The sequence below is a fragment of the Aythya fuligula genome, chromosome 1 (genome assembly GCF_009819795.1).
Source record: "Aythya fuligula isolate bAytFul2 chromosome 1, bAytFul2.pri, whole genome shotgun sequence".
Classification (NCBI taxonomy): Eukaryota; Metazoa; Chordata; class Aves; order Anseriformes; family Anatidae; genus Aythya; species Aythya fuligula.
Genome location: NC_045559.1, coordinates 13,508,387 through 13,536,045, shown reverse-complemented (window position 1 = coordinate 13,536,045; position 27,659 = coordinate 13,508,387). Strand labels below are relative to the sequence as shown.

Genomic DNA, 27,659 nt, shown 5'->3' with positions numbered 1-27,659 from the left:
TGTTCCTGTTCATGGCTCCTATTACCACATTATTGCTTGAAATACTAAGTGAAGGGGAGTTTGAATTTGTCAAACGTATGATATCAACCACTGTGACAGCTACTGGTTTACTTCCTTGACCTCCCTCTCCTCTCCTGGCTCCCTGTAGCTGTCTGTTTCTGCAGGCAGAGGTTGTTTAATACCAACTGTCCCTGTCTGTTAGTGAGAATTTACCATTGGCAAAACCCTGGAATGATGCATAGCGTCAGAGATGTTGCAGAGGGACATCTGCTAAAGACTCCCTGCTAGCCCAGAACTTTGCAAGAAGTTTTTTATTAAATATGTTTTGTTTCTTTGTTTGTTTGTTTTTTTAAATCATTACTGGAATGACTGACAACATCATCTCTTTTAATTCCTCCTGAATGTCTCTTCTGTGATAACTGATACATTTAATTTCTTGGTGATATGAGCCACGGAACATTGATAAAGGGTTTCATTTTGAAATTAGAACTTGCACAACATAATTAATTGAATGTAAGCTAATATAATAGGTACTCATAATTCAAGTCAGAAAGCACTTTATTACTTGGCATGATAAATGTGTTACCTAATGTTGAATTGATCCTGACAGAATGGACATAAATAGGGACATGACTACAATTTTAAAGGTGTTAATATAAATGCAACTCTGAATTTTCTGTTATAAGACTAGAATTACATTTTAGGAATATTACCTTTTAGGATTATTCCCAGGAGAGGAAAAAAAAAAAAAAAAAAAAGTATTTTCAGTAAACTTTATGTACAGATAATGGGAAATTTTCAGATGTTTTTGAAGGTTGCTGTTTGTAATGCTTGTGATTATTGGGAATCTGTCCCACTGAGTCTGTCTTCATTCACAGATCATTAATAGCTGTGATAAATTTTTTAAATTTCCATGCATCCTCGTAACGCACCTGCAGTCACTTATATCAGCCAATCTTCAGTGCATTTCACTGAAGATCCCAGTCATTAACATTTATAAGAAGTTTCCCTCTGTATTTAGTATGTATGCAGAAAACAAACAAAACACACCAAAAATTCATGCCAAAGCAAGCAGTTTCCTGGACACCTTTTTTCCCTAGGGTAGAGGGAGGAAAACAGATCAGTCTGATGATCTTTCTGGTTCTGTGGAAAGCTGCTCAGAAAACACAGCTGTGCCCCGCACTCACCCGCACCCACTTGAGCATGTCCAGGACCAGGTCTCCTTCCATTATAATTTAACAAACACTTTGCTTTGGTGCACACCAGCACTGGAAGATGTCCAGTCCCTTTTGTTCTGCACCATTGCCTGGAGGTAGAGATGACACCCATATAAGCACTGGTGGGCTACATGATGAATCATGCCAGAAATGAACATAGGTTAAAACTAACTTGCAAGGGAAAAAAATAAATAAAATAACACGAAAACAAACAAACAAAAAAATTAGTTTAACAGAACTCAACTACTCAAGTTGATTTAAGTTGATTTAATGTGCTCCCACCCAAATGCTGATGTTAGCATGTTGAAGGGAATGGCATAAGCTGTCCCATCATCTAGGAATTTGTTGACAATATACACTTGAAGATATATACATATTCTGAATGTATGTTTGCAAAGGCATAGAAATTTTTTCTGAAAGTCTCCAAAGACAGAAAAGCCAAAACAGGTAACCACAAGATAGCATTTGTTCTGTGTCACTGGAGTCCCAAATAACAGTCAGAAAACATCTGCATTTAGAAATAGCTTTTGTTAAGTGTCATGCAGCAATGCACAGGGTAATAAGAGAGTTCAGACATAAGAGAGATTTCTCTCTCCAGTTTTCATGTTTATTTACATAGTAGATAATTAAAGAGAGCAGGACTACCTGATAATGGGGGAATCTGTGCTTTCACCTTGTGCTTCAGGGAAATTATGCAGAAAATGTATTGTTCGCCATTACAAAAAATTGCCTTTGTAATAGTGCCAGTTAATGGCTAGTTGATTGAATGTAAGGTCTTCCAAGTCCTTGCATCTAATCTTTATATGGGTGCAGAATTTTATAGAAAATTACATGTTGTTTCCATAAAATCCTTTTTTTTCTCTCTTTGCCACTATTATTGTTGTTCATATCTTCTTATTGGTTTCTTCTCCTTCGCTCGTGCAAGCAAACAAGAAATGCAATCAAGTCTTCCCCTTGGAGATGCTGCCATGCAGATAGACCCCCAGCTGATTTCTGGTGGCTGAAGCCTAGATCCCTGCTATCCACAGACCTTTCTCCTGGGGCTGAATTTGCTCAGAAGCCTGGCTTCTCTGTAGCCTTATCCATGATATGATATGGTGAATGGGTGTAGATCACAGGGCTTCCTGACAATGAGCACAGTTGATGGAGAGGTCCATCACTGCTCTCATGGGAAATGACATGAAGTCTTATATGGGGTCTGACATAAGTTGACAACTCCGAAGTCCTCAAATCTAGGCTGCAGTCATCACTAGCAACAAATAGTTGAATTTAATTAAGGTGTGTCACTATTCTTCTAATTAGATGACATTTTTAAGATTGTGTAAATTTCCTGTCTGACCAGTTTGAGTCTTTTTTCCTTTTCTTTTTTGGTCTAGTGCTGCCATGGTCTTTTATTTTGTGTGATTTTCCATCTTCAGTCTAGCCTGTAACATCTGCTTATAGCGACAAGCTTTTGCAGAGTCTGTATATCTTTTCAGGGTCTTTTTCTAAAGGGAATGAACCAAACTTTGAGTCTCCTCTTTTTGGGGTGATCCTCTGACTTGCTGTTATGTAGCACTGTTGTTAAGTCCAACTTTCAAAATGAATTGAAAATCTTTTTGAAATAATACAGGTGATATTATTTCCTTCACAAAATTCTAGTGCTCTTCATCTTATAACATTTTCAGTTCTAATATGAACTAAAATATGAAGGTATTGAAAGAGAGAAAAAGAAAAGCAACATGGAAGGGCAGTGTGCTGAATACAGAGTGAACTGCTCAGTGTTTTCTGCCTGCCTGTAGGTCTTGGTTGCATATCAGCAGTGTGTGGATGCTACTATAAAATTGCTTTGTATATATTATGCTGTATCATCAAGATTTTGTTTGCTTTACTGCTGAAGACAGATTCTGTTATCCCACTCTTAACATTTCATTTTATTATTTTAGGTTTACTTAATGTTATTTTCATTATTTATTTATGATCATTTTTGGTTCTTGTTCTGTGTTGGGAAAGGCAAGTGAAAACTATTCCGTATACACAGGTTTCTACTCAGCTGATAATAAACCACAAGGTTCATCTTTTAGGTCTCCTAAAAGACTGGTAAAGTGCCAGCATTCCACATAAATGTGCTCATTTTGTAGACATTAATACAGTGCAATGGAAAAAAGAAAAAAAAAAAAAAAAGCCAGCTTTGACATATGATGAGATATCAATAATCAAAATGAAATATCAGCAATGTCCATAATCATTCAACCTGAAAGGGAAGGAAATTAATAGTTTCATGCACTGAAAGTCTAGGTATCCAGAGAGCTTCCATGCTTTCAAAGGAAAACAAGTGATGAATGTATTGTTTTGCTGACCTAACACAATCTCTCTGCTGTTTGCTTTTCTTCCTGTAGACCACCACTGGCCTTAACACAACTACTGCATCCGTTCTTCAGTTTTCCCTTGGTAAGTTTAGCTCACTCTTTCATCTGAGAAAGTGCAAAAAATCATTGCTGCAATGGAAAATGACCCTCAGTTTCATGTTCACCATTCTGGCTAATGTGCCACGTGACATGAGGGATTAAAGATAATAATAATAATTATTATTATTATTATAACAATAAACTTTTAAAAACTGAAAAACTGCAGCTCATTTATTCATCTCTTAATAATATATAGAGCTCCCAATATAAACTTTGAAAAGGAGCAATTTCAGTGGATACTCTGATGATGGGACGCATAGTCATGGGGTTATTTTTTTCAAGTCTATTTTATAACCTGATGGCTAACATTATAATGACTTGCTCTTTCTCTAACGTGTGATTCCTGTTTCTAAAAACTGAACTAGCAATAGTGGATTTTTCTTCTTTAACATTTTCAACCCTTGTTGTCTTACAGGTTATGACTGTTATATAGGATAGTGCTGTTTTTAACACATCTGTTAACATAAACATAATAGGCAGTAGGGCAGACCAAAATGAGAGCTATTTAGTTCATATTACCAACGAGGTGGTGGTATGCTGTATTACTTAGAATGCCTGCTGTAAGTTATTGCAGATTTTCAGTGTGTAGTTGTACTTTAATACAGAAGTTGTGTCTTGGGCTGAAGGCAGACTGGGAAAAAAAAAGTTAATTCCTCAACTTATATCTCAGTGTTCAAGATATGAAGGAAAAATGTTTTCATGATACAAATAGTTCAATAAAAAAGCATGGAAGAAAGATAGTCAGCTTCCTCTGTGGACCTCTGGATATGTATTTCTAAATTATATACCTATTTTTAAAAAAGTAATTCTCCAGAAGTATCAGCAGAGGTGTGATTAAAGTCTGAAAATATCAGTTGGAAATAAGAGCTATCAGGTACCTTGGCAAGCAAGTTAGTTTTTTTTAATAGATCTGAAATCAAAACCCTGGAAGGCTCAAAAATACATCAGTTACATTTGTTTCTGACTGAAGTTGTTCATTTGACAATTTGTGGGCATCATTACTTTTCACGATGCAGCTGAGTGCAATGTTACTAGTGCTACGGGTTGGTATCTATGCTTTTATTTCCATCATTTTTATTAATGATAAATTAATTTTAAATTAATTTTAAATTAAAATTTTAAATTAAATTAAATTAAATAATTTAAAATTAATGATAAATTAATTTTAAAAAGTCAGCAAAATATTTTCATTCCTAAGCTGAATTAGTGCATAAAGACCCAGCACCTCTAGAAAAACAGCCTGGATTTACCTTGCAGCTTCATGCAGTTAGTGAAAAGGAGTAGCTCACTTGACCTGCTAGGACACGTTGCTCACCAGCAGAAACCCACGCAGCATTTATAAAGCCCCACTTTTCTGTCTCACCCTCCAACCTGTGTCTGTGCCCAAGGATGTGTGACTTTTGCTTTTCAGGAAAATTTGCAAAAAAATTATATTGATTATTTTTGCAGTGATTCCTAATAGTTAACATCAATGCAACTCACAAGTCAGTAAGTGAACATTTACTGCTCCAGTGTCCACTGGAGATGACATGTGGAAGGGTGCAGCTCCCCAAAGTGTAAAATTAAACTTTAAATTTCACTAGTAGCCTTTGGTCCTATCGCCTGGGGAAGGTCAAAAATAAATAAATAAATAAATAAATAAAAGAACCATCTGAGCAAGAAACACCCTATATGACAGGACTATGTGGTAACAATACTCTAACCTGTACCAGTAGGAACAAGTAAAATCCCCCACATAGTAAAGTAGGAGAGCAGTGTATGCATATCTGAGTAAATCAATTTTCAGCCTGAAGTTCAAAATGTATCACATTTCCCTGTGTGTCTACGTTAGGCTTGAAATATAGCACAGATTTGCCAGGGGACTGCTGCTGTGCTCAGCAGTACTTGGCTTTACAATCATAAATCTGAACAAGGTATTTGACAGTTTCCAGCTTATTCCCAAATGTCCAGTTTAATCATAACCCCATTTAGAGATTCATCCAGGAGAATTACCTTTTTTTTAAAGAATGCTCCACACTTTCTGTCTACCACTGAATAGCTTAAGCTGCAATCTTTTGGGGTCACCTTTATATTAAATTTCTCACCTAGCTTTGGTCACATTAAAGTGCATATCCTTTGATTTCTCTCATCACTAATTATCAGATGGAATTTTGTATTTGCAGCTATATAAGCAGGTGAAGACTTGGAAATGAAGCAATAAAATTGGCCCTGATTTCATCATGAATCCCAGATCGTTTTAAACAGTATAGTTAGAAAGGATAAGACCCTAGTGAATTTTTCATTAGTTGATATTCTGTGTAGTTTTCTTAATGTGCCATGTATTTGGTAGTCTTGACCTTTGAAGGGCAACAGGGGTCAAAAGGAGCACAGAGCATGAAGGCTTAACTAGGATTAAAATGTAATTAGTAAGACTTATTCAGCACACAGGACAACATTAAAGTGCAGTAGCCTTTCCAAGTGAGAGTAACTTGTCTGCCATGCAGCATTCGTTCTGAGCCTGTTTGCATCAGTGGCATTGCCTGCTGGTCCAGGGCTGGGGTGATGCTTACATTCATGCACTGTCTGCCCAATTGTTCAGAAGTTTTCAATTGTTTCATATATCTTAAATCATCCATGACTACATTTCTGCAGGACCAATCACTCATGTGAAAGACAAAGTCTAACCATTTCCTTAGCACTCAATGAAATTGTTAAATGAGTGAAATTGTTAAATGAATTTAAAGCATGGACTTTGGACTCTCTCAGGCCAGAACCACTGGTTCAACAGTTTGGGATTGCAGGAGATTGCACAGAAGCCTCTGGTCTCAGCTGCCACACGTTAGCCTGATTCATTAGCTGAAATATTCTCTATTTCTCACTGTAAAACTCAGACTTTTCCCTTTAGCCACATAGAATTGTGGAATATCCTGAGTTGGAAGGGACCCACAAGGATCATCGAGTCCAACTCCTGGCTCCACACAGAAACACCCAAAAATCAGACCCCGTGACTGAGAGCGCTGTCCAAATGCTCCTTGAACTCCAGCAGCTCGGTGCCATGCCCACTGCCCTGGGGAGCCTGTCCCAGTGCCTGACCACCCTCTGGGTGCAGACCCTTTCCCTAACCCCCAGCCTGACCCTCCCCTGTCCCAGCTCCATGCCGTTCCCTCGGGTCCTGTCGCTGTCCCCAGAGAGCAGAGCTCAGCGCCTGCCCCTCCACTCCCCTCGTGAGGGAGCTGCAGGCCACCATGAGGCCTCCTCTCAGCCTGCTCTGCTCTGGGCTGAGCAAACCAAGGGACCTCAGCCACTCCTCTTATATCTTCCCCTCTAGACCCTCCATCATCGTTGTAGCCCTCCTTTGGACACTCTCTGATAGTTCTATGTACTCTTTATACTGTGGTGCCTAGAACTGCACACAGTACTCAAGGTAAGGCCATGCCAGCACAGAGTAAAGCGGGATAATCTCTTCCCTTGACTGACTAGTAATGCTGTGCTTGATGCACCCCAGGGTACAGTTGGCCCTTTTGGCTGCCAGGGCACACTGCTGGCTCATATTCAACTTGCCATTGACCAAAGCCCCCAGATCTCTTTCCACGGGGCTGTTCTCTAGTCTCTCATCCCTCAGTCTGTACAAACATCCAGGGCTCCCCCCTCCCAGGTGCACAATCTGGCACTTGCTCCTGTTAAACTTCATACTGTTGGTCATTGCCCAGCTCTCTAATTTGTCAAGATCTCTCTGCAAGACCTCTCTACCCCCAACAGTCAACAGCTCCTCCCAATTTAGTATCATCTGTAGACTTAGTGCAACTCTAGTCCTACATCCAAGTCATTTATGAAAACAACAAAGAGAACTGGCCCTAAAATGGTGCCGTGGAGAACCCAAATAATGACTGGCTGCCAGTCTGGTGTAACCCTATTTACTATAACACATTGAGCAAGACCCATTAGCCAATTGTTCATGCATCATACTGTGTATTTATCTATCTGTATGCTTGACATTTTGTCCAGAAGGATACTGTGAGTAACCATACCGAAAGCTTCTCCAGGGATGTTATCAACTCTTCGTGGGATGAATATGCATTGTCATTTGCATAGGGCAGTATGATGGAAGGTGACTGTCAGTGATGAGAGATTAATGAGTGAGATAAACATGGGAACAAAGGGAACCATGGAGTCCCATAAAAAGAGAAAAGGCTTTAGGGGATCAATGCCAAGGTGTGAGGTGTGCAAGTGGAACTGCTCATGCGTTGTTCCTTGAATGTCCTCTTCAAACATAAACTTCCATGGCTGTGGGGTACATAGGCTGTCTGTGTGGGTGTTCAGCACTTGCAGGCTATTTCCAGTCCTTCTTCCTCCACAGCACATCTGAGTCTAACACAAAGCTGAAGCCAAAGGTGCTGTGGTGAGCACCAACACACAGACTGTCCTTCTGGGCAGGCTCTCCTCGGAGCTATGTGTATGTGAAAACTGTTAATGCAAAATGTTAAATTACCTTGAAAAACTTTGTTTCGTGGCACTTTCTTTATGCTTTAGTATCAATAGGTTATTTTTGGCTATTGAACAATTTTGGAAAATGGGAATAACTTGATAGGGAAAGCTCCTATTCTTCAGCTTTGTTCAGGAAAACTCTTGAACACTCCTCTGCAAGCAGGGTGAATTTGACACTGTCATGTACTGGATAAATACAGTGTGTTTGTAAGGAGGGATGCTATTGTAAAATTCTTTTTTCTTCAACTTTTATGATATATCACAGAGATCCTCTGTCATTACTAGAGCACATTAATAAGTGTTCCCCCATTTAATAAATAAATAAATAAATAAATCTAAACCCCCTATTATTTTATATCGATAAAAAAGTGATTGGGTTTTCTTTTGGTTAAAAAATACCTTATGGGATCAGATACATCTTCATATTTCAAACATTTGTCATTTCAGCTCAATTTTTTAAAGAACAAGCTAACAGTTATGCAAACAAAGAGCTAGCCAAAGGTCAAAATTTTTTTTTTGCTTTCTCTGGAGAAAAAGCTTGGGCTTGGAATCCCTCTTCCACAAAAGCACCTCTACCATCATGATAAAGAACTTTTAGGAAGGTTTGGTTCCCAAATCTAACAGATTCTATGTTGGGTCAATCATTAATCTTTACCTTTAGTCACCCTTAATACTGCCTTACTAGGCAAATATGTGACTTGCATTATTTTCCTTTGATCCCATCATAAAACACCTTTCCCTAGCTGATTTTAGTTGAGTTATGGTCTTTTCATATGTGCACTTTGGTTTAAAACAAAAGAGAATTTTAAATGAAATGCAAAATGTGCCAAGCAATATGGTACTAAATCAAAAAATAATCTGCATGAACCCCTAAGAATGAAACCTCTCATCACCTCACTGTTATCATTTCTGTGCACTATTTTCTGACACAGAGAACAAAATAATTTTTTGACAAAAAATATTTTTATTCTTATTCATTGGGATCTTGTGATGGAATTACTATTTTTATATAAGCATCATTTATTTTTCCTACAATGGATTGCAGTGAAATTAAGAGACAGCTAATGTAAAACAGTATGTAAAATCTAGCTTAGAAATCATGTAATGCAAAGTAAAGTTATTAATGCAGTCTTCTGAAATGTCTTTCTGTTAGTTTAGTGGTGGCCATGCCAGAATTCCTGGCATGGAGAAAAGGATGTAGAGAAAGCCTGGGACAACTACATGTTTGCTAGGACTTGCTGCTCTTTTTATGCCTCAGGTTTAAAATGGCGAGACCAGAGCACACTTGAAAAAGTTGCAACCTGTATTCAATGTGACAAATGAAACATAGAACTATAGAATCATTCAGGTTGGATCTTACAAGAAACTCAGGAAAATCCTTCATCCAGGAAAATTCTGCCTGCAATCAATAAAATAATAAAAGCCTTTCTCTGAAGTTATGTCAGGCACTGAGTACTACTGAGCTGGCAGAGAAGGCACTGTTTTCTGAGTATTATTTGCTGATAACATGAAATACTTGAAGATGAAGACTGGATGAGCAAAGGTGGTCTTCGGAGACAGGACGACAAACAGTCCTGACACTAGAATTTCTGTAGGTGTTTTTTCTGGATGAATCATGTGCTTAGTCCCCGCTATAGCCAGAAAAAAAATAAATAATAATAATAATAATAATAATAATAAATCTTGAACATGAAGCAAAATACGCATCTTACTCATAGAGTAAGAAGATGGGACCTTACTCAAACAGTAAGAATGACCCCTTTCTCCTGCTGCTCCTGGGGTAGCTTCTTTCACATTATTCAGTCACTTCTCTGGCATTTGTTGCTATTGCTCCTTCCATTGTTCCAGCTTATTTTGTCTAAACATCCATCAGATGACCATGTTTATTGATGATTTACCTTACAATAGTTAATAGGAATAAAACCTACAGTGTTTAGTAGGGATAAAACAGACTTCTTATAATCACTACAATAACTGTAGCTTATCAATCTCTCTTTATATTTTTCTGATGGAACCCTAGTGCAAAGATATGCCTACCTATTGTTTTCCATATGCTTAAAATATTGTAGAAGAAAGGTTGTTATTTGTATTCGGGACTTTTTGGTGAGGATGGAACCCCAACAATTCAGAGTGCAGATTTTTCAGTGGTATCCTTGTTCTCCCTGTTTTCTGTTTATTTATTTATTTCCCCAAAGGAAATAAAGTGTTAAGCTTTCTGCAGTCACATGCATAAATATTTCATTGACAACCTCATCATTTAATCACTGAAATAAGCAACAAAGCTAATAATTTCTTCAGTCTTGCTCAACATACTTTTCACTCTTGCAACTTGATTTTCTGGTTGAGCGGTCGCCACTGTCTTCACTTCAAAACTCTTGAGCTTTATATATCTATCAGATCATCAGCAGCACTTAAATGAAGACAAATCGTCTAGCCTGTGTTGACCTTTATGTTTGTAGTATATTTTTGTTAAGAGGAAAGGTGCATGTGTAATGCACATATCAAGAACTATGTGGCACAGTGTATTTACAGCTTATTTTTATTGCTTGCTGATTTCACAGTCCTTTGCAAGTGTAATGGAGAAAACAATTTAAAATATGCTTTTGATTAGCATATGAGTAAGGGTCATTGATTTGGATGCAGATCTTTGACATAAAAAAAAGGTTTTCGTGTTAGGTTCCAAAGGTTCCAAAAGGTTTTTCGTGTTATGCCCTGCCTCACCTCAGGCAGCAGGTTAGTGAGTCATTAACCCAGCAGCCCCTATTACTCTTTCTGAACCTCTGAGGTCACTAGGGTCAACACCAGAGCTGTTTTACTCTGTGAATCCAAGTGCTAAGGATGTCAGTGGTGTGTGTTGAAGAGAAAGCGCAGAGAGCATTTTAACAATTTTAGTAAAAAAAATACAACTTTTTCAGGTTTAAATTTCTTCCTTCATTTTTGTATTTGGCAGTTTGACTTTGTTATCAGTGTGAGTCCTAAGGAATTGAATTATAAAATGTAATTGATTTTGTACGTAAAAGAAATACTCCTTTTCTCTTTTTTTTTTTTTTCTCTGATACATATTCAAACTACACAAATTTTATAATTACTATTATTATTTTTAAACAGAATCACTGAATGTGCCCTTTGGATTAGTCCTTACTGCCAAGCTTTATGCTTCATAAAACGCATTTGCTACCCTATTAACCTTAGCAAACAGAAGACCACAGAGGACAAAAATTACCTTACCTCTTTTATAGATATAAATACAGCAGCTGGTTCAGTTGACCCCCAAGTATGTCTGTGGAGGAAATAGGAGCCTCTCCAGGTGTTCACCTGGAGTCGCATCTGGAGGGCTCTGCAGGGCATCTGCAAGGCAAGGTGATTCCTTCTCCTCCTCTCTAGAAACACCTCTACGCTGCTTGGCTCAGCAGTACGAACAACAATGAATGCACTTGGCCCCATGTTACAGTCTAAAGGCAATTGTAATTTATATTGTTATCATGTTTTAATTAATTTCTGATGGCAGCTGTTATATTGACAGTACTGCTGTTACATTGTCTTTATCTCCTGCTTGGATTCAGACCACTCAATAGGAATGTGCCTTAGCTTTGGCTGGGAGGAACCACTGCTGACCATTTTCTCTTAATTTCTCTCTCTTTCTCTTTTTTTTTTTTTTTTTTTTTTTTTTTTTTAGTTAGTTTTATAATTAGCAAAGGCTATCCAATGAGTAATAAATGCTGTGATAGCCCTCAGCTGAGCTGGACAGAGATGAGCAAGTCCCTTCAGAATTGCTATGAAAATTCACTCATGTGTCTCTAGAGAAATACAAAAGTGAAAAATAAGTTTCTTCTGAGGATAGCAAGGAAGAGTATTTGATCTTTTAAATCTCTCACTGTCTTGTAGCTGAACACAAAAATAGTCATGGCAGAAACTGTGGAGCTAAATGTTTTGGGCATGCTGAGCCACTTCCTTCATTTTAATCACTTGCATGGATGATTTCCTTCAGCACCCAGATTTATTCTACTCTGATGCCTTCCAGAAAGCACCAGATTTGTGTGTTTGGTACATTCATAAGGTCATGTTAACTGTGGTATGAACAGGTGAGGAGAATTCCCAAAGCACAGAGTGGCTGGAGGGAGGTAGCTGCTACTGTCTGCAGGACAGATAGATTATCTTGTGTTAAGAAAATGTGGGGCACTCCTGGGCTAGTTTGTAGTTTTAAAAGGATTCCATTGCTGGGAAGCTGGATAATAAGATAAATAAATAAATAAATAGATAGATAGATAAATAAATAAATAAATGTTAGGACTGCATAAGCTGAGTTTAAATAGTGCATAAAACAGCTTTTAAGCTAGGTAAATTAAAACACTAAGGCCTGTAAGAAATCAAGATTGTGAAATGAAGCTTGATTGTTGCTACATTTGGATCCAGTCCCCTCTAAGCAGCAAGAACACAGAGTGCACCCAGGTTGTTTTGTCCTGATTCGTTTCCTATGCATTGGGGAAGAGCTGGAGAATTTGATATAATTAAATGCAAAAATTGCTGTAATTTGACATATTGAATTTCTTCTGCTTGCTTCATTTCTCATCTTCCACCTGATAAAACAATATTAAGATTTTTTATTTACCTCACAGACTGTCATTTTCTATTGCCTGGCATGAAACCCACTAGTTTTCACTTTCCTGGCAGAGAAGCCCTTTGTGTAGATATATAGGTTATAAATTGCACCTAATGTGCAAGAGTAAGACAGGTAAGTAACATCATCCAGCACATTTCACATAGCATGAGTGGAGATGTTAGGTGGTGGTTATTGATTTTGCTGAGTTATACAAGAGGGGCTGCCTAGGTCAAAACCAGGGCTTAAAGTTAATGCGGTATTTGAAAGACATTTTAATAGCCTTTTGGTGAAATGATTTGTGCTGTTTTGACCAGTCCAAGGTTGCAATGAAATACTGTTTTTATTACTTCAGTACCAGGGTTTCTCTTCCACTGTTATGAATTAAACTGTGAGCGCTACAGATTTACTGTACAGAGAAAAACAGCAAAGATAAAGTGAGCCGAGTCCCTGGGTTCTGATCCAGGGCAGGGGGCAGAGACACCTCCGTGTGGTCGAATGCAAGCCATTACCGAATTGGTTGCTGAAAATAATAAATACCGGATTACAGACTGACTTTCATCTTAATCCGGCTCATATCTTTGTATTAGGATAACACTGTTGTATGATTAAAATTGTCCATTTCTGAATTAACTCAAACAACAAAGCATCTGTAGTTCCTGGGGGAGGGATGGGGGAATATAAGGCCCCAGCTCAGCAAAATGCTCCTGTATTTTTTTCTCCAGGGGGGAAGGGAGGGGGTTTTCCATGACAGCAAAAGCAGATAAAAATAGAGAAAACCCATCAGGCACTGAAAAAAATAATAAAAAGCCTTTCACCCAACCAATTATTACCTACCTACATATAAAGTTAATGACAGGCAATCTGTTTTATAGGGTTTCAGAAAAGAGAGACACCTTAATTCAGGACCAGGCTTGAAAAAGAAATATTTTCCAGATTTTCTTGGTGATGGGGAAATTCATTAAAGCAGGCAAGGAAACTACTTTCAAGTCTTCATATTTGAGCAACCATCTTTTTACACAGCAGTTCTGGGACCGATGTGTTCTTTCTGTATGCCTCCCTGGTACATGCTAGCTGTTGGGATCTGAATAAAACACCATATACCTTCCAGCTGTGCTTTCATACCCTTATGGTGTTAAAGGTCTTGATTACTGACCTTTACAGCTGTCCCAGCCTGCTAATCAGAGCTAAGCAATAGGTCTCTGTCTACTTATTGATACAAGTTAGTGTACCAATTAATAACTACTTTAAGTTTAAAGTGCTATAATTTAAATTTTACCCAGCTTCATTGAAAGGTCATCCTCTCAGAGGACCTCTGCCTGATCTGACATTAAGCATTTAATGGCAGTAACATTGAAGCATAACATACGGGCGTACAAGTAGAAAATGCTTACTTAGCATAGGGCTTACTACTTACTCAGACATTCAAGAACTACTGAAAGAGTCTTTCTGGGGAGTTAATGATATTATTATTTCTGCAGCTGTAATTAATGTCTATTACATCCAATCGTTAACAAGTTTACTCACTTTGCCTTCAGCAAGGTACTCTATACACTATTGGTGCACTTATGAATGTGGTTAAATTTAGAAGCATCAGTTAATTATTTATTTGGCAACAGACACATTATCCAAGAACATACCTGCTGGCTGTATCTCAGAAAGATATACATGTACTATAAATAGCTGAGCATCTTTACATCTGAATCAACTAGAAACTGGCATAAGGGAAAAACAGCTTTCTGCCTGGCTTATTTTTCTCTCCTTAATGTTCTCAGTGCAAAAAGAAATATGATCTCTGATCTGTCCTGTTCATTAGAAGAGAACAAGATTTGTGTGAGCACAGGAAGAACATCATATCACTGAATATAAATAGACTGAAAGGAAGTTGGGCCGGATAGGTGGTTTTCTCAGACTTTTCTTACTTAGTAGCTGGATTACTTCTTAGAAAGTAAGTTTGCTGTTATTGAGAACCTTTGCAGGACATGGGTGAGAAGAAAAGATGGGAGGTCTGCTACACCAACCGGGGATATCATCTGGGTGGGGTCCACTTGCTCAGGGCCCCATCCAATGGGGCTTTGACCTCTGATTACTTTTAGGACTTCTGAAGTCCATTTGAGTAATTTTTATCACATGTATTTACTAACTTTTCTACTCTTACATAGTTTTATGATGGAGGTTTCTATTGCATTTGTCAACCTTTAATTTGGATGTAACTACCAGCAGTTCCAAAGTAGAACAGCCTAAAGCTGTCAGTGGAACAAAAGTTAGCTGTTCTCCAGAAACTGCTGGAAATGAATAGTTAAGACTTTGCATCTCAAAATTCATAATTCACACTAAAGTTAGAGTTGCTCTGGTTTTCACCAAAGGCAAATACCATTAACGTTGTTTCCTAGTGTCAGGTATTTATTCCAAGTTGTTCGTCAGAACACGTACAGGGGCACGGACAGTCAAAATCTTCTTGTAAGGGAGAAACAAATAGTCAGCAATAAAGTATTTAATTATTTCCATGAAAAAGTACTATAAAATTACAACATAGAACACAATTCTTGCAGTTTTTAATTTTAAGATTTTTTTACACTTTAAAGATTTATTTGTATTCCAACTTTGATATATAAACAAAGACACTTTAAAAAATGGCTAAAGATCTAAAATTTGACAGAATAAAAAATCACACTTGAAATCAAGTTCAAAATTGTGGCTTCAAGGAAAAATAAAAATATTCCTGTGTCCTCTTGATGAAATTTTCAGAGGGAGTATTACATGAATAGTGAGTTGCATGTTTTCATATCAGAGCTTCTAGTATTCCCAGCCCAAAATATTCCATCTTTTAACATGGTTAAAATCATTTGGGTCTTTACTAGAAGGCAACATAAACATATACTTTTTTTTTTTTTTTTTAAGTAGCATCCATGGAGCATTCATTATACCAGACTGTATGGTTCATTAATTTGGAAAAAAAATATTAGCATGGCAGCCAAATTTGACCACTAGTAATTTATACTATTCTGTCTGGCTTAATTCAAGTGATATCAGCAAATCATAATCCTTAGCAAACACTAATCATTATTCATCACATTAACAAAATGAACAAAAGTAATCTTCCAGTATTAGATAAACAGGATTCTTCTGAGCTCCCTTTCAGGCCAATGTTAGGACACAATCAAACTCTTCTACAAATTTTCATGTGAGCTTTTCTTGCACAGTTACACATTAGGCTTATTCTCCTTAGAGCCAGCATTAGATATCTCATCTGCTTATCCACTGAAGCACTTGCAGGAGCTATCAGGAGGTTGTCAAGAGGCGGAGGGCGTCACAGTCTATAAGGAGAAAAATATTGCTTCCCTTGCAGATGGCACCCAGTTTTATCTCAGCAAAACACCAGCTTCTAATCAGTGTTGTTAACAAATCTTAGAGACCAACAACCACATGACTCGGATTTCTGCAGATCTGGCACAGTTGGAGGCAAAGCTGTAGTGAGTCTTGCATTAATTTTGCCTCCATTGTCAGCCTAGATACAAATACATCAGTACCTGGTTACAAATACCTGTTATGAAGTGCCTTCACAACATTTCTCCTTAAATACTATTAGTACTTCCACATACACAATGTTTTAAAACATGAGGTGCATAAAATATTCACTAAGAATGGCATCGAAAGAAACCAAAACAAGCTTAATGAGTCTTCTAGAGGGGGGAAAAAAAAAAAAGAAAAAAAAAAGACATGACCATCTCATTAGGACATAAGTGCACCTTGCTATGTTACAAATCCTTCAGAACAAGTAGCAAAACAATTAAGAAGCATGGTTTTCCTTCCCTTTTCTATTCTTTGCTCTTTGGTTTAGGTAGAATTAGTAAAGCAGCAGGAAGGAGTTACTCAGCATTCACAGACTGCCAGTCAAAATCATCCTGTATGAGAGTTTTTGTCTGGATTCAACTTTGAGCAAATTTTATTTTATTCAGCTTTGCCTTGGGGCAAAATCCAAGCATGTGAAGTGTGGACCAAATAAATTAGTGTTTCAGAATATTCAATATATGAAGATAGCTGGGTTTTATAACAGAAGCTGTTTTACTATTCATAGTTTTCCATAGCAGACAAAAAATTATTGTCTGAGCTTCAAATATATCATTTGAAAAAATATCCATGAAGGTTGTCTCTTCTTGAGCATTTTTTCAAAATTTTTAGAAATCTCTGAACTTCAGCTAGCAGCCTATGAAAAAGAATAAAAACATTTCAAAGGAAGAATTTATCTTATTTCCTGCAACCCAAGGAACTGCTTGCATATACATACTGAATAATTTGCAAATACACATGCCTTAATTTTGAAAGCATATTGGTAACTTTTAGAAAGTTGTACTAACTGACAGTAACTATATCAGGGCATCAGATTTGCTGTGATGTATTTGGTTTAAGAAAAGAACAGCATTTTGTTCTAATGCAGTAATTTACTAATATAGAGTTCTTAATGGCAAACATTCTATATGTTTTCTTACCTGTTTTCATGGCTAATTCAAAACCTGGGCTTTCTTGGCTTGAAACAACCATATTCTAGGCTCATTCAAAAGGTTTTATGTCATCTTGTACATTTTTTTCTTTGGAAGATGGGCAGGTATGAAGATTTACAGTGTAACATCCTAACCACATGGCTCTGCTTAGAGCTGGCACAACATTTATTACCATCTCTAGAAGCAGTGTGAAGGACGCCTCTCCTGGGGGAATTTGCCTTCAGCTTCTGCTCTGTTACTACTTGAATTCTGATCATCTATTTCCTCACAAAATCAGAGGATGGCTTTGTTAGTCAAGGCAGAGGCAAACATCCAAACTGCAGATTTCCACAAAATATTTTAAATAATTCTAGTTTCAGATTACCAATATAATAGTAATATGGTGTAATAGGAATAGCATTAAGTAATAACAATATTGAAAAAAAATATTGAGAATACTGACACATTGAAAATTATATTGAAAGACACTGGCTTTCAATAACATCTCAATAAATCTAGTTCTGGAGAACAGTTTTATGTTCACCTTTCTCCCTGTTCTTGGGAAGAAACTATTAATATAATCTAGGAAGAATATTGGTTTTTCAAAAGAAGCAAACACCAGATCCTTGTACTTCTTGTATATTTAAAAATATATATATATTTTTTTAATGTTCTAATGGCAAAGAATAATGCCTAAATCATGCTGGCATTTTTTCAGATGGGTGATTGTTTTTTTTTTTATTATTATTATTTTATTGTCCATTAAAGTTTTGCAGAATTAGATACTTAAATGATAAATATTTTGCTACCTTTTGATTTTGAGTGAAGAATATACATTTTTTTAAAAAAAGGACTTTAAACACTGATAAGAACGCATTTGTCATCACAGTCAGTAACTGCTGCTTACTTCGACCTTGATGACATTTGCAAACCAATTTTAGTCTTAATAAAACAGGTCCCAATAAAATAATAATAGAAACCAGCACTTGTCTCCCCTCTTTTCTTTCTGTCTCCACTGCTCTCTTTCCAATAACACAAGAGAAACACCGCATCTGCCTTGTGAAGCCCTTTTTCACTGGTTCTTTTTCTTACAAGAAATGATTTATCTTTGTTGCATAGTCTGATGGAGATTTAAGAGATGACATCCTTCATATATTGTACTGACTGGAAATGCTTGGGTTTTTATTGTCTTTATGGTATAGTCAGCAAATGTGGCCTTCTCCACCTTTTTGGCAGGACATTGTGACTTGGCTTTGTTTAGGAGTACCATACCAAGAGTTGATGGAAACAATAACTGAAATGGCACATTATTAACAGGTTATTTTTCCTGTTTATGCTCCTTTAGTTTTTGTATGACAGAAAAGTCAGTATGTTGCTGCTTTGCCTCACAGCCTCTTGTCAGCCAAAGTGGTTAAACCAGCTGAAGTTCATTGGTTTTGAACCAAATTCCCCTGTAATAAAATAAATGAGTGTGATTAAAGTTTGGAACTCCTAAAAGCCACAAGTAGGAGCTGACAGCAGATGCCACTCAGCGAAGTAGACCATCTCAGCAGATGGGCAAATATGAAATACAAAGGCTTTTTCTGACATCATTTGGTTTTAATATGAGAGAAATAAAGTACCTTGTCAGTAAATTATACCCAGAGAGTTGCTTTGTAGTCATTTTGGGTACATGTTTGGTAATTCAAAGTCCTGCTGCTTTTGCAATATTAATTATTCTGTGCCTCGTTACAGCAGAGTACGTATCAAAGCAGCTGAACTTACCCCCACACAGCTGTAAAGAGTGGATACGGAAGGATCTGCTTCTATATTTACAGTTTAAGACAAGAAAAAGATACAAGAAATTAACTTTGTGGGTCATTTCCAGGATGTTAGTTAGTGCATCAGTCAAAATTACAGAGATAGGATTTCATCCCATCTTTTGGGCGTTTTCCCCTCTGTTTGTGGTGTATTCTGCAGAGCAGAAAAAACAGTTGTGTGGCTGCTGTCGAGCTGAGAGCTGTGAATGGGAGCTGCCTCGGGGGAGCGGGGGCTGCAGGCAGTGTACATCATGACATATGTTCCTATTCAAATGTGTAGGCTGGTCCCTTGTACAAGCGGTCAACGCCTTTTTAATCAGGCCATTGATTTCATTACAACAATAAGTAGCCCAAGCTGCAAAATTTTATGTTCAGCAATTTCCACATTTGTATATATAAATAGAAATGTGTGTATGTTTCTATTTCATATAATTTATATTTAATTTTTTATAAAATATATTATCTATACATTATATTTTTAATGTGTATTTATATACCCATATAAGCATGATTTTCATTGCAACTGAACATATCTGAAGCACACAGAAACATAACACGCTACTCATACCACACATAATACATACCCCTACTGTAAGGGAAGCTGTGGTACTCACTCAGCAGTATCCTGATGCAATCAGAGATGCTGTTTAATTGAGAAGCTTTTTTTAAATATGGAGGTAGCTGCTATCTGCTGATCTTTGAGTCTCACATTTCAGCCTGTCTATCAAGTAGAAATGTTGATCTTTGGAACGTGCATTTGGATTTATCTGTTTCATTGGGTGTTAAATTTTCTGAGAGGGATGAATTACTTGATGTTTGAGAACAAAAATAGTATTTTTAGTGTATTTAATTATCACTCAGTTTGTTTATCACATTTGGGAGGTCAAATTTTTCAATCCCAGTTTTTATTATTTTGACTGTCCCCTTTATTAATTGTTAAGCTTATGCTTTGTGACAACACCCAGAGGCACCCTTTTACAAATCAAAAGTAAATATATTACCCTACCTTGCAGGGGTGCCATAAGGCTTAATTAGTTCATTTTTGTAAAGTGTTCTGAGATTCCCAGATCAACATCCAATGTTTATTATTAATTATAGGCTCTAGTGAGTATATGGGATGATATCTTCATTTAATTCTCTTTGGGCATCCTTAAAGTAACTAATTTTGTAATGTCTTTGTTCTTTTAAATTCCTAGAGCATATTCAGTTCAAGTAATCCTGTATATATTTTCCTATCATTTACAGTATTTTTATTTCTGTTTATTTTTTTTCCTATGTAATAATATTAAAACACTCTTTTACTGTTTTCCCTATAAATACTGCTCTGTGGATTATACTCTAATAACAAGGTTTTGTTTAAACATTATATGGTGTCTTTTTTCCCTGCAGTAGGGGGTGTTAAGCAATTTATTTGTCTTCCCTTGGGAAATTTGCAGAGATTACATGGCACTGCTGTGATTTATCATTTCTACTTTATTTCTGACTCATAAAGCATGCATTATTTCGTGTTTACCTGCAGCAACAGATCCCAGGAAATTTCATCATCAATCAAAGCACTTTAAAATTACAGAGAAGCGATGATGTGACAAAGGCACAGTCAGCAATGGTTGTTATTGGAGGATCATTTATTGCTTCAATGTGTCGTAACGCTTCTAATTTCATTGCTTTTCACAGGATCAGGTTCGTGCCGCTTTAGCTACTCAGATCCCAGCATCACAGTGTCCTACAGTAAGAATAGTTCTGCGGATTGGACTCAGCTGGAAAAAATTAGGTTTGTTACAGCTTTTTAATCATTTTCATGCTTTCTGGCTGAGCAGGTGTTGTTTAAGCCTTGGTCTTTTAAAACTTTTTGATTGCTAGCTTTCTAGTTCTCACTTGTTTAGGCACATTAAAAGCTGAGGGCTGAAATTATGGCCACTAATGCTAATTGCAGAACTGCCATCGCTTTTGGCACAGAATCACAGAATCATAGAATGGTTTGGATTGTAAGGATCACTTACAACTGGGTGATCATTGAAGATCACCCAGTTCCAACACCCATGCTAGGGTCAGGGATGTCACCCAAAAAAACAGGTTGCCCAAAGCCCTATCCAACATGGCCTTGGGATGGAGCATCCACAGCTTCTCTGGGCAACCTGTTCTAGTGCCTCACCACCCTCACAGTAAAGAATTTCAGTGTGTTTTGTATCAAGTATGGAAAGAATGTTAAATTGCCAAAACATTGTTAAATCAAAAGTTAGTGAACACAGTGACATCTTCAAGAGTGAAATGGAAGTCGATTAAAGTAAAATAAAATAAAATAAAATAAAATAAAATAAAATAAAATAAAATAAAGCACTTTATCATAGTCACAGAGACTTTTCTCAACTGGTGCTCTCCACCAAACACCAGGAAATAAGGCCTGTTTGTGCTCTCCTCATGATTGCTTCGTTCCAAACCAAAACCTTCACTGCTTTTGCATTTTTGCACTGCTTTTAATCTCAGAAAGAACAGTAATTTATAGTGTTGCAGGTTTCTGCTTTAGCAGGATAAAATGTTCCATAAAAATAGTTTATGGTTTTATGTGAACATTTGGCTTCCAATACACTTATAATAACCAGATCGTGGTGAAATATGCCTTGTTTTTTAGCAAACTGGTTTACACAAAAGCACAAAGGATTATGAATGAGAAGAATGTTTAAAATATTTTCTTGTGAAATATATACCTTTACATAGAGAATCAATAATGCAGATCACTCTACTTTCTTAGAAACATGTAATATTTTATTAATTAGTATTGAGAAAGGTATTTTGTGCAGTTGCATTTATATATAGTTATAAAAGTAAAACGGGAAAAGAAAAAACTTTATTTATATTTAGCATCCTCATTGTGTCTCAGTCTGCCTTCCTGTGCCACACAGGTGATCTGCCTGAGTCCATTTTCAGACAATTGAGACAATTTGCAGGGTAAAGAACTATTTAATTTCTGACAAGCAAGCAAAGGTCTGGCTGCAAGGCAGTGGGTTTCAGTAGTTTATGCTCCTGCTCCTTCTGGGTGTGATTATGACTTCTTTGAAAAAGATACACGTTATGAACAATTTCAGTGAAACAAATGACAATAATTCTTATCTCACAAAAATATAAACTGAGACACGTACATCTTCACTGCAGCCAGTGGAGTTACCTCAAAGTAACCACAGACCATCTTTCCCCACATTGATACAAAATTATACACCTAGTTCATAAGATCAGTCCAGCTACCCTCATAGCTCTGCAACCAGGAAATTTAAGAGTTGTGATGGCACAAGCGTAAACCTTTGAAACCCAAAATATGTGAAGTTAATGAACATACAGTTTGATCTGTGTTGTTTTAATCATGACTGCAGGAACAGGCAGGAGAAAATAGGTCAATAGAGCAATGTCATGCAAAGCAGAGAGGAGGATGAATTATGAAAGGATGCTAATTTCTCCTGTGGTCTTGTATGAGTTACAGTATTTATGTGACTGTGCTTCAGTGGCTTTCTCTGCACTGCATGCAGCTCCAGGGAATGGGAGAACAGGGATGTGACGGGAGGGCAGGAAAGGCACCATGGTGGTATGCTGGTGTGTTGGTGCATGTCATGTTAGTGCAATTTCAGAGGGAGGGGAAGGATGTCTCTTGGACAAGGCAGGTGCTGGATGTGAACCATCCCCAGGGCTCAGGGAGAACTGAGGATAATGTTTCAGAGTGGCATTGCAGTGGAGGGCAAAAAACATAATGTTTTGTAAGTGCAAGGTAATTTGTTCTGGGTGTGAATATGGACCACACACAGTTTCTTTTCAGCATTTCATGCACTCTATTGATTTTGTTTTGACAAAGAGTAGTCCCTCAGTTTTGTCCTATGTGAACAAGTTCTTGGTGCCTTTTTTCCCTAAAAGTTCTGGATTAATTCTGAATTAAGGCACACAAATTAATAATCCACGGAGGCATCACCACCAGGGTAGAGGCAAGGTTGTGGATTTGACATGATGCAAACCCCAGCTTTGTACCTCCTCACAACCTGATGTAGCTGATTCCCTTGCTGGATGCAAAATAAAGTTAAAATAACAATTCTCAGCATCCTTTCCTTGCACACACAGAGCTTAGTCCTTTCACTGGCAGTGGCAAAGTAAAGACACCCACACAGTGCTCAGGATGACCTTCAGTCTTCACAGCTCTGAGGACAACTTTGGGAAGCAGAGCTCCAGGCCCTGGTCACTGCCAACAATCCAGGTCTGTCTCTCCTCCCCACATTTCCCACTCATGGAGGCAAGAGCAAGAGAGATGCCAACTGTGTTGTTTCTTGTGTATTGTTTTGGAAGCAGCATGCCAAAAGAAAGAAAACTTGTCCCTCCCCACCCACAGCCTGCCAGCAGGGGTGTGGGATCAGAAGGACAGGTTGGTCAGAGAAAATTCCCAGCTTTTCCTTCCAGTCAGTCTGTTCCATCCCACTTGGTGAGAGACTGTAACACCAGAAGCTGGGAGTTTCTTTTGGTGATAGCTTATGAAAAAATTATGTCTGGGGGAGATTTGCTTTCATAAAATGCTTCCTTCAAATTTCCTTTGGCCATACTTGCAAAATACCTGACAATGGCCAGTCACCTAGGAGCTGTGACCAGTATCAAGTATGAATGCTGCTGTGCTGTGTGCTCCTGCTCTCCAGGCTCTGCATTGATCTGTTCTTCACCATCCTAGCTTGAAAGTTCTTTGCAGCAGGGCTGCCTTTGTTTGGGCACTGCCAAGCACAGTGAGACTCTGCCTTGGGGCAGATATTTTTCTAATAGCCATAGAAGATCTAACAACATACAAGAGATGTCAGCATAACTGTGTCACACCTGGCAAATGAGTTAAATGAGGGAAAACTGTTCTTTGTCATGGCTTAAACTTGGTCTAATTCAATATCATTGTTTTTCAGTGCGCCTTCCAATGTCAGCACAATCATCCACATCTTGTACCTTCCTGAAGATGCTAAAGGGGAAAACATCCATTTTCAGTGGAAACAGGATTATGTTCATGCTGGTGAAGTGTATGAAGCCTGTTGGGCATTGGACAACATACTGATCATAAATGCTGCTCACAGAAAAGTTGTACTAGAAGATAATCTTGATCCTGTGGATACTGGCAACTGGCTTTTCTTTCCTGGGGCAACCGTGAAGGTTAGTTTGGTATTTTAATATTTTTAATGATATAATGATATTATTATTATTGTATGTAGAAGAAGACTGTAACATATAACCAAACTGCACATATAAGAATGTTTAGGCCATGCCATCTGTTTGCAGAACTAAGTTCTTTGTTGCTCTGTTTCTGCCTCTTCTGTGTCCCACTGGGGCTTTTTAAAACAATGCAACCTTTCTGCCACTACCAAAATAAGATGACAGTTTGCAACTACTGTCATGTCAAAGATCATACAACAGAAAATGGAAAACAGCTTCCTTTTAGCAAAATGGTTCGATGTTTTTGGAACAATTTCAAGTCTCTCAGTTAGATATTGTGAATCACAGAAGGGTTTGGATTGGAGGAGACTTTAAAAATCACCTAGTTCCAACCCCCTGCCATGGGCAGGGACACCTTCCACCAGACGAGGTTGCCCAAAGCCCCATCCAGCCTGGCCTTGAACACCTCCAGGGATGGGGCATCCACAGCTTCTCTGGGCAGCCTGTGCCAGGGCTTCACCACCCTCAGAGTAAAGAATTTCTTCCAAATATCTAATCTAAATCTGCCCTCTTTTAATTTTAAGCCATTCCCACTTCTCCTATCACTAAACCCCTAACAAAGAGTCCCTCCTCAGCTTTCCTGTAGGCCCCCTTTAGGTACTGGAAGGCCACTGAGAAGCCTCCTTGGACGTTTCTCTTCTCCAGGCTGAACAACCCCAACTCATTCAGACTCTCTTCAGAGGAGAGGTGCTCCAGCCCTCTGATCATCCTCATGGCCTTCCTCTAGACTCATTCTAGTTCATCCATGTCCTTCTTCTGGGACCCTCTGAAGGCCCCAGAGCTGAACACAGGCTCCAGGTGGGGTCTCATGAGGGCAGAGTAGAGCGGGACAATCACTTCCCCCACCCTGCTGCCCACGTTTCTGTTGATGCAGCCCAGGACATGGTTGGCTTTCTGAGCTGCAAGCACACCTTGCTGGTTCATGTTGAGCTTCTCATCCACCAGCACCCCCAGGGCCTTCTCCTCAGGGCTGCTCTCAATCCATTCTCCACCCAGACTGTGTTTGTGCTTGGGATTGCCCCAGCCCAGCTGCAGGACCTTGCACTTGGCCTTGTTGAACCTCATGAGGTATCACAGGCCCACCTCTCAGGCCTGCCCAGGTCCCTCTGGATGGCATCCCTTCCCTCCTGCATGTTGGATGCACCACACAGCTTGGTGTCATCGGCAGACTTGGTGGGGGTGCACTCGATCTCACTGCCCATGTCACCAACAAAGATGTTAAACAGATGTTCAGAGAGTTTAAATTCTACCAGTTTGATTAACTTGGTGTTTTTTTGGTACTGCTGCTTGCTTCATCTTAAGCCACCATTAAAAGCTATGCTTTCCCCCATTTTCTGACTGTGAATATCACCTTTCTTGATCAGGTAGTGGCTGCTCCTTAAAAGTTTCTCTCTCTGTAAGAGCCTGCTATGATGCATGAGGTCTAGAAGGATCATACTTCCTTAGGAAAAAAAAAAACACTATGGGGACCTTTCTCTTTGGAAAAAGTTCCTTCAAATGCAGAGTTGTTTTAAATGTCAAAATCAATTGCATTCTTTTTTTTTTTTTTTTTTTTTGTGTGTGTGTGTGTTTCCAGACAGACAGAACTTGAGCCGCAGATCACTTTCTGTTTTCTTTCTATTTTTCATTCAGAAAGAAAGGGTGGTTTTGTTGTCGCCATTCATTTATGAAGCTGATAATGGTTCTGACAATGCCACAGGAAACAGGTGTGACATTCTGAGGGCACTAAGTCATTGGTCATGGCCACAGCTTTTTTTCACAGATCCTGATATGAATGGCCTCAAGTTAATCTTTTCAGAACTAAATACTATCACTAATCTACTCATAGTACCTGTATACTGACTTTTTTACTTCAGTAAGACCATTTAAACTACAATGATGTTTTTATATGAAATTTTAGAACCAAATAATGTCCTGCATATTTAATAACAATTTTCTATGATCTTTTGACATCAGTCTTATCTCTGAATTTCAAAATCCATTCTACCCATGAGAAGGTATGAAAGCAAAGCAAGGATTAATGTGCCATAGGTGCAATTGTGTCTTCCCAGCAGACCAAGCCCAAGACCATTTGCTCCTTCTGAAACATGCACAAACATCATCTAAATGTTAGCAAGTAAACCTCTTTTTATTTGTTTTATTTTGATTTTTTTATTATATATATATATATTTTTTTATTATTTAAACTGAGCCAATTCAGTGTCAATACACAAGTGTTGTTACTTGAAAGGTGAGGGACTTGAATGCAGAGAACAGTTAGATATTCTAGACTGAAATCCCTTTCAAGCTCAAACCTTGTGTGGGATATGAATGAGGATTCACAAACCTGCCATTCCTCCGAGGTTGTCTTCTGTTCTAGAAATAACTGCATCTATCTGTTCCCAGATGACATTTGGCTATGTAGCCAATTGTACCATGTTAAGGCTACATGCAAGGCTGTGGTGTAGCCAGACTGGGTTAAGCCTGTGTGCAACACAGGGCTCTTATTCTCCTGGGGACCCTGTAGTTATTTCAAAAAATAGTGTATCTGGCTTGCTACCAGAACACTCCCATGCTCGGATTTCATTATTAATTTTTTTTGCTGCAGTTTTCCTCAAATTTTCAGGAAAATATTGCCAAATATAATATCAACAGATTTTGAAATGTGAATTTCATGTCATGTAAAAAATAAAAACCATAAATTATGTCAAGATTTACATCAGATTCAGTAGCATTATAGTGTCAATAATATTTTATTTTATTTGATTTTGATTTTCAGGATTAGAACATTATATAAAACAGCATATAAAACTTAGCAAGAATGTTTTCTTTCAAATTTTTAGGATAGCTCTAATCTCAGTTCATCACAAACATACTATTTCATATAAATAGAAATTTTAGAGAAATTTAGAGAAATTTTGTACATTGTGCTAATGACATTACCCCACATTTTAAGCGTAACCCATGATTGCTAGAACCACATCAATCATGTGTGTTGCAAGCAGCATTTCACAGTAGCTAAATGACTTAACCAGTGCAAGATGATGCAGCAATAGGTGGGACGTCTTCACAGGATTCCCAGTATTGCTCTCAAGCTTCTCAAGTTAATGGAAACTGTGAGAAGGTTTTAGGAGATTTCTCTGCCATTGAAGGCATTGGCATTCAAAACAAAGTTAGAGAAACCCTGATAATGCCATAGGGATAGCTTTCATGGAACCTAATCTAGTTTGCTTTTTCCTGCAAGTCCTTTTGTTTCTTGAGTATATAAGATTTGCTTAATTATCCTGATTTTTGCTCAGAAATTATGTAAAGTAATTTTAAATTTCTGTTTATATTTTTATTATGGGATCAACAGATTTCATTACTATACTGTGTTACTATACTTGCTCATCTAAGTGTTTTCTAAATCAGTTCCTATACCTAGTCTTCTGCTATATGTTACTCTGTTTCACTCTGATGAG

General features: G+C 37.8%; 1 protein-coding gene across 2 annotated transcripts in view; it reads left to right on the top strand.

Annotated features, from left to right (window-relative positions):
• RELN (reelin) overlaps nucleotides 1–27,659 on the top strand; it is a 286,617-nt gene that overhangs the window by 136,317 nt on the left and 122,641 nt on the right. For both annotated transcript variants that reach the window (XM_032192390.1, XM_032192399.1), the window contains exons 8-10: nucleotides 3,596–3,647; nucleotides 20,680–20,776; nucleotides 23,919–24,159. In XM_032192390.1, coding sequence (XP_032048281.1) covers nucleotides 3,596–3,647; nucleotides 20,680–20,776; nucleotides 23,919–24,159 — 390 coding nt within the window. The remainder of the gene's footprint in view (nucleotides 1–3,595; nucleotides 3,648–20,679; nucleotides 20,777–23,918; nucleotides 24,160–27,659) is intronic.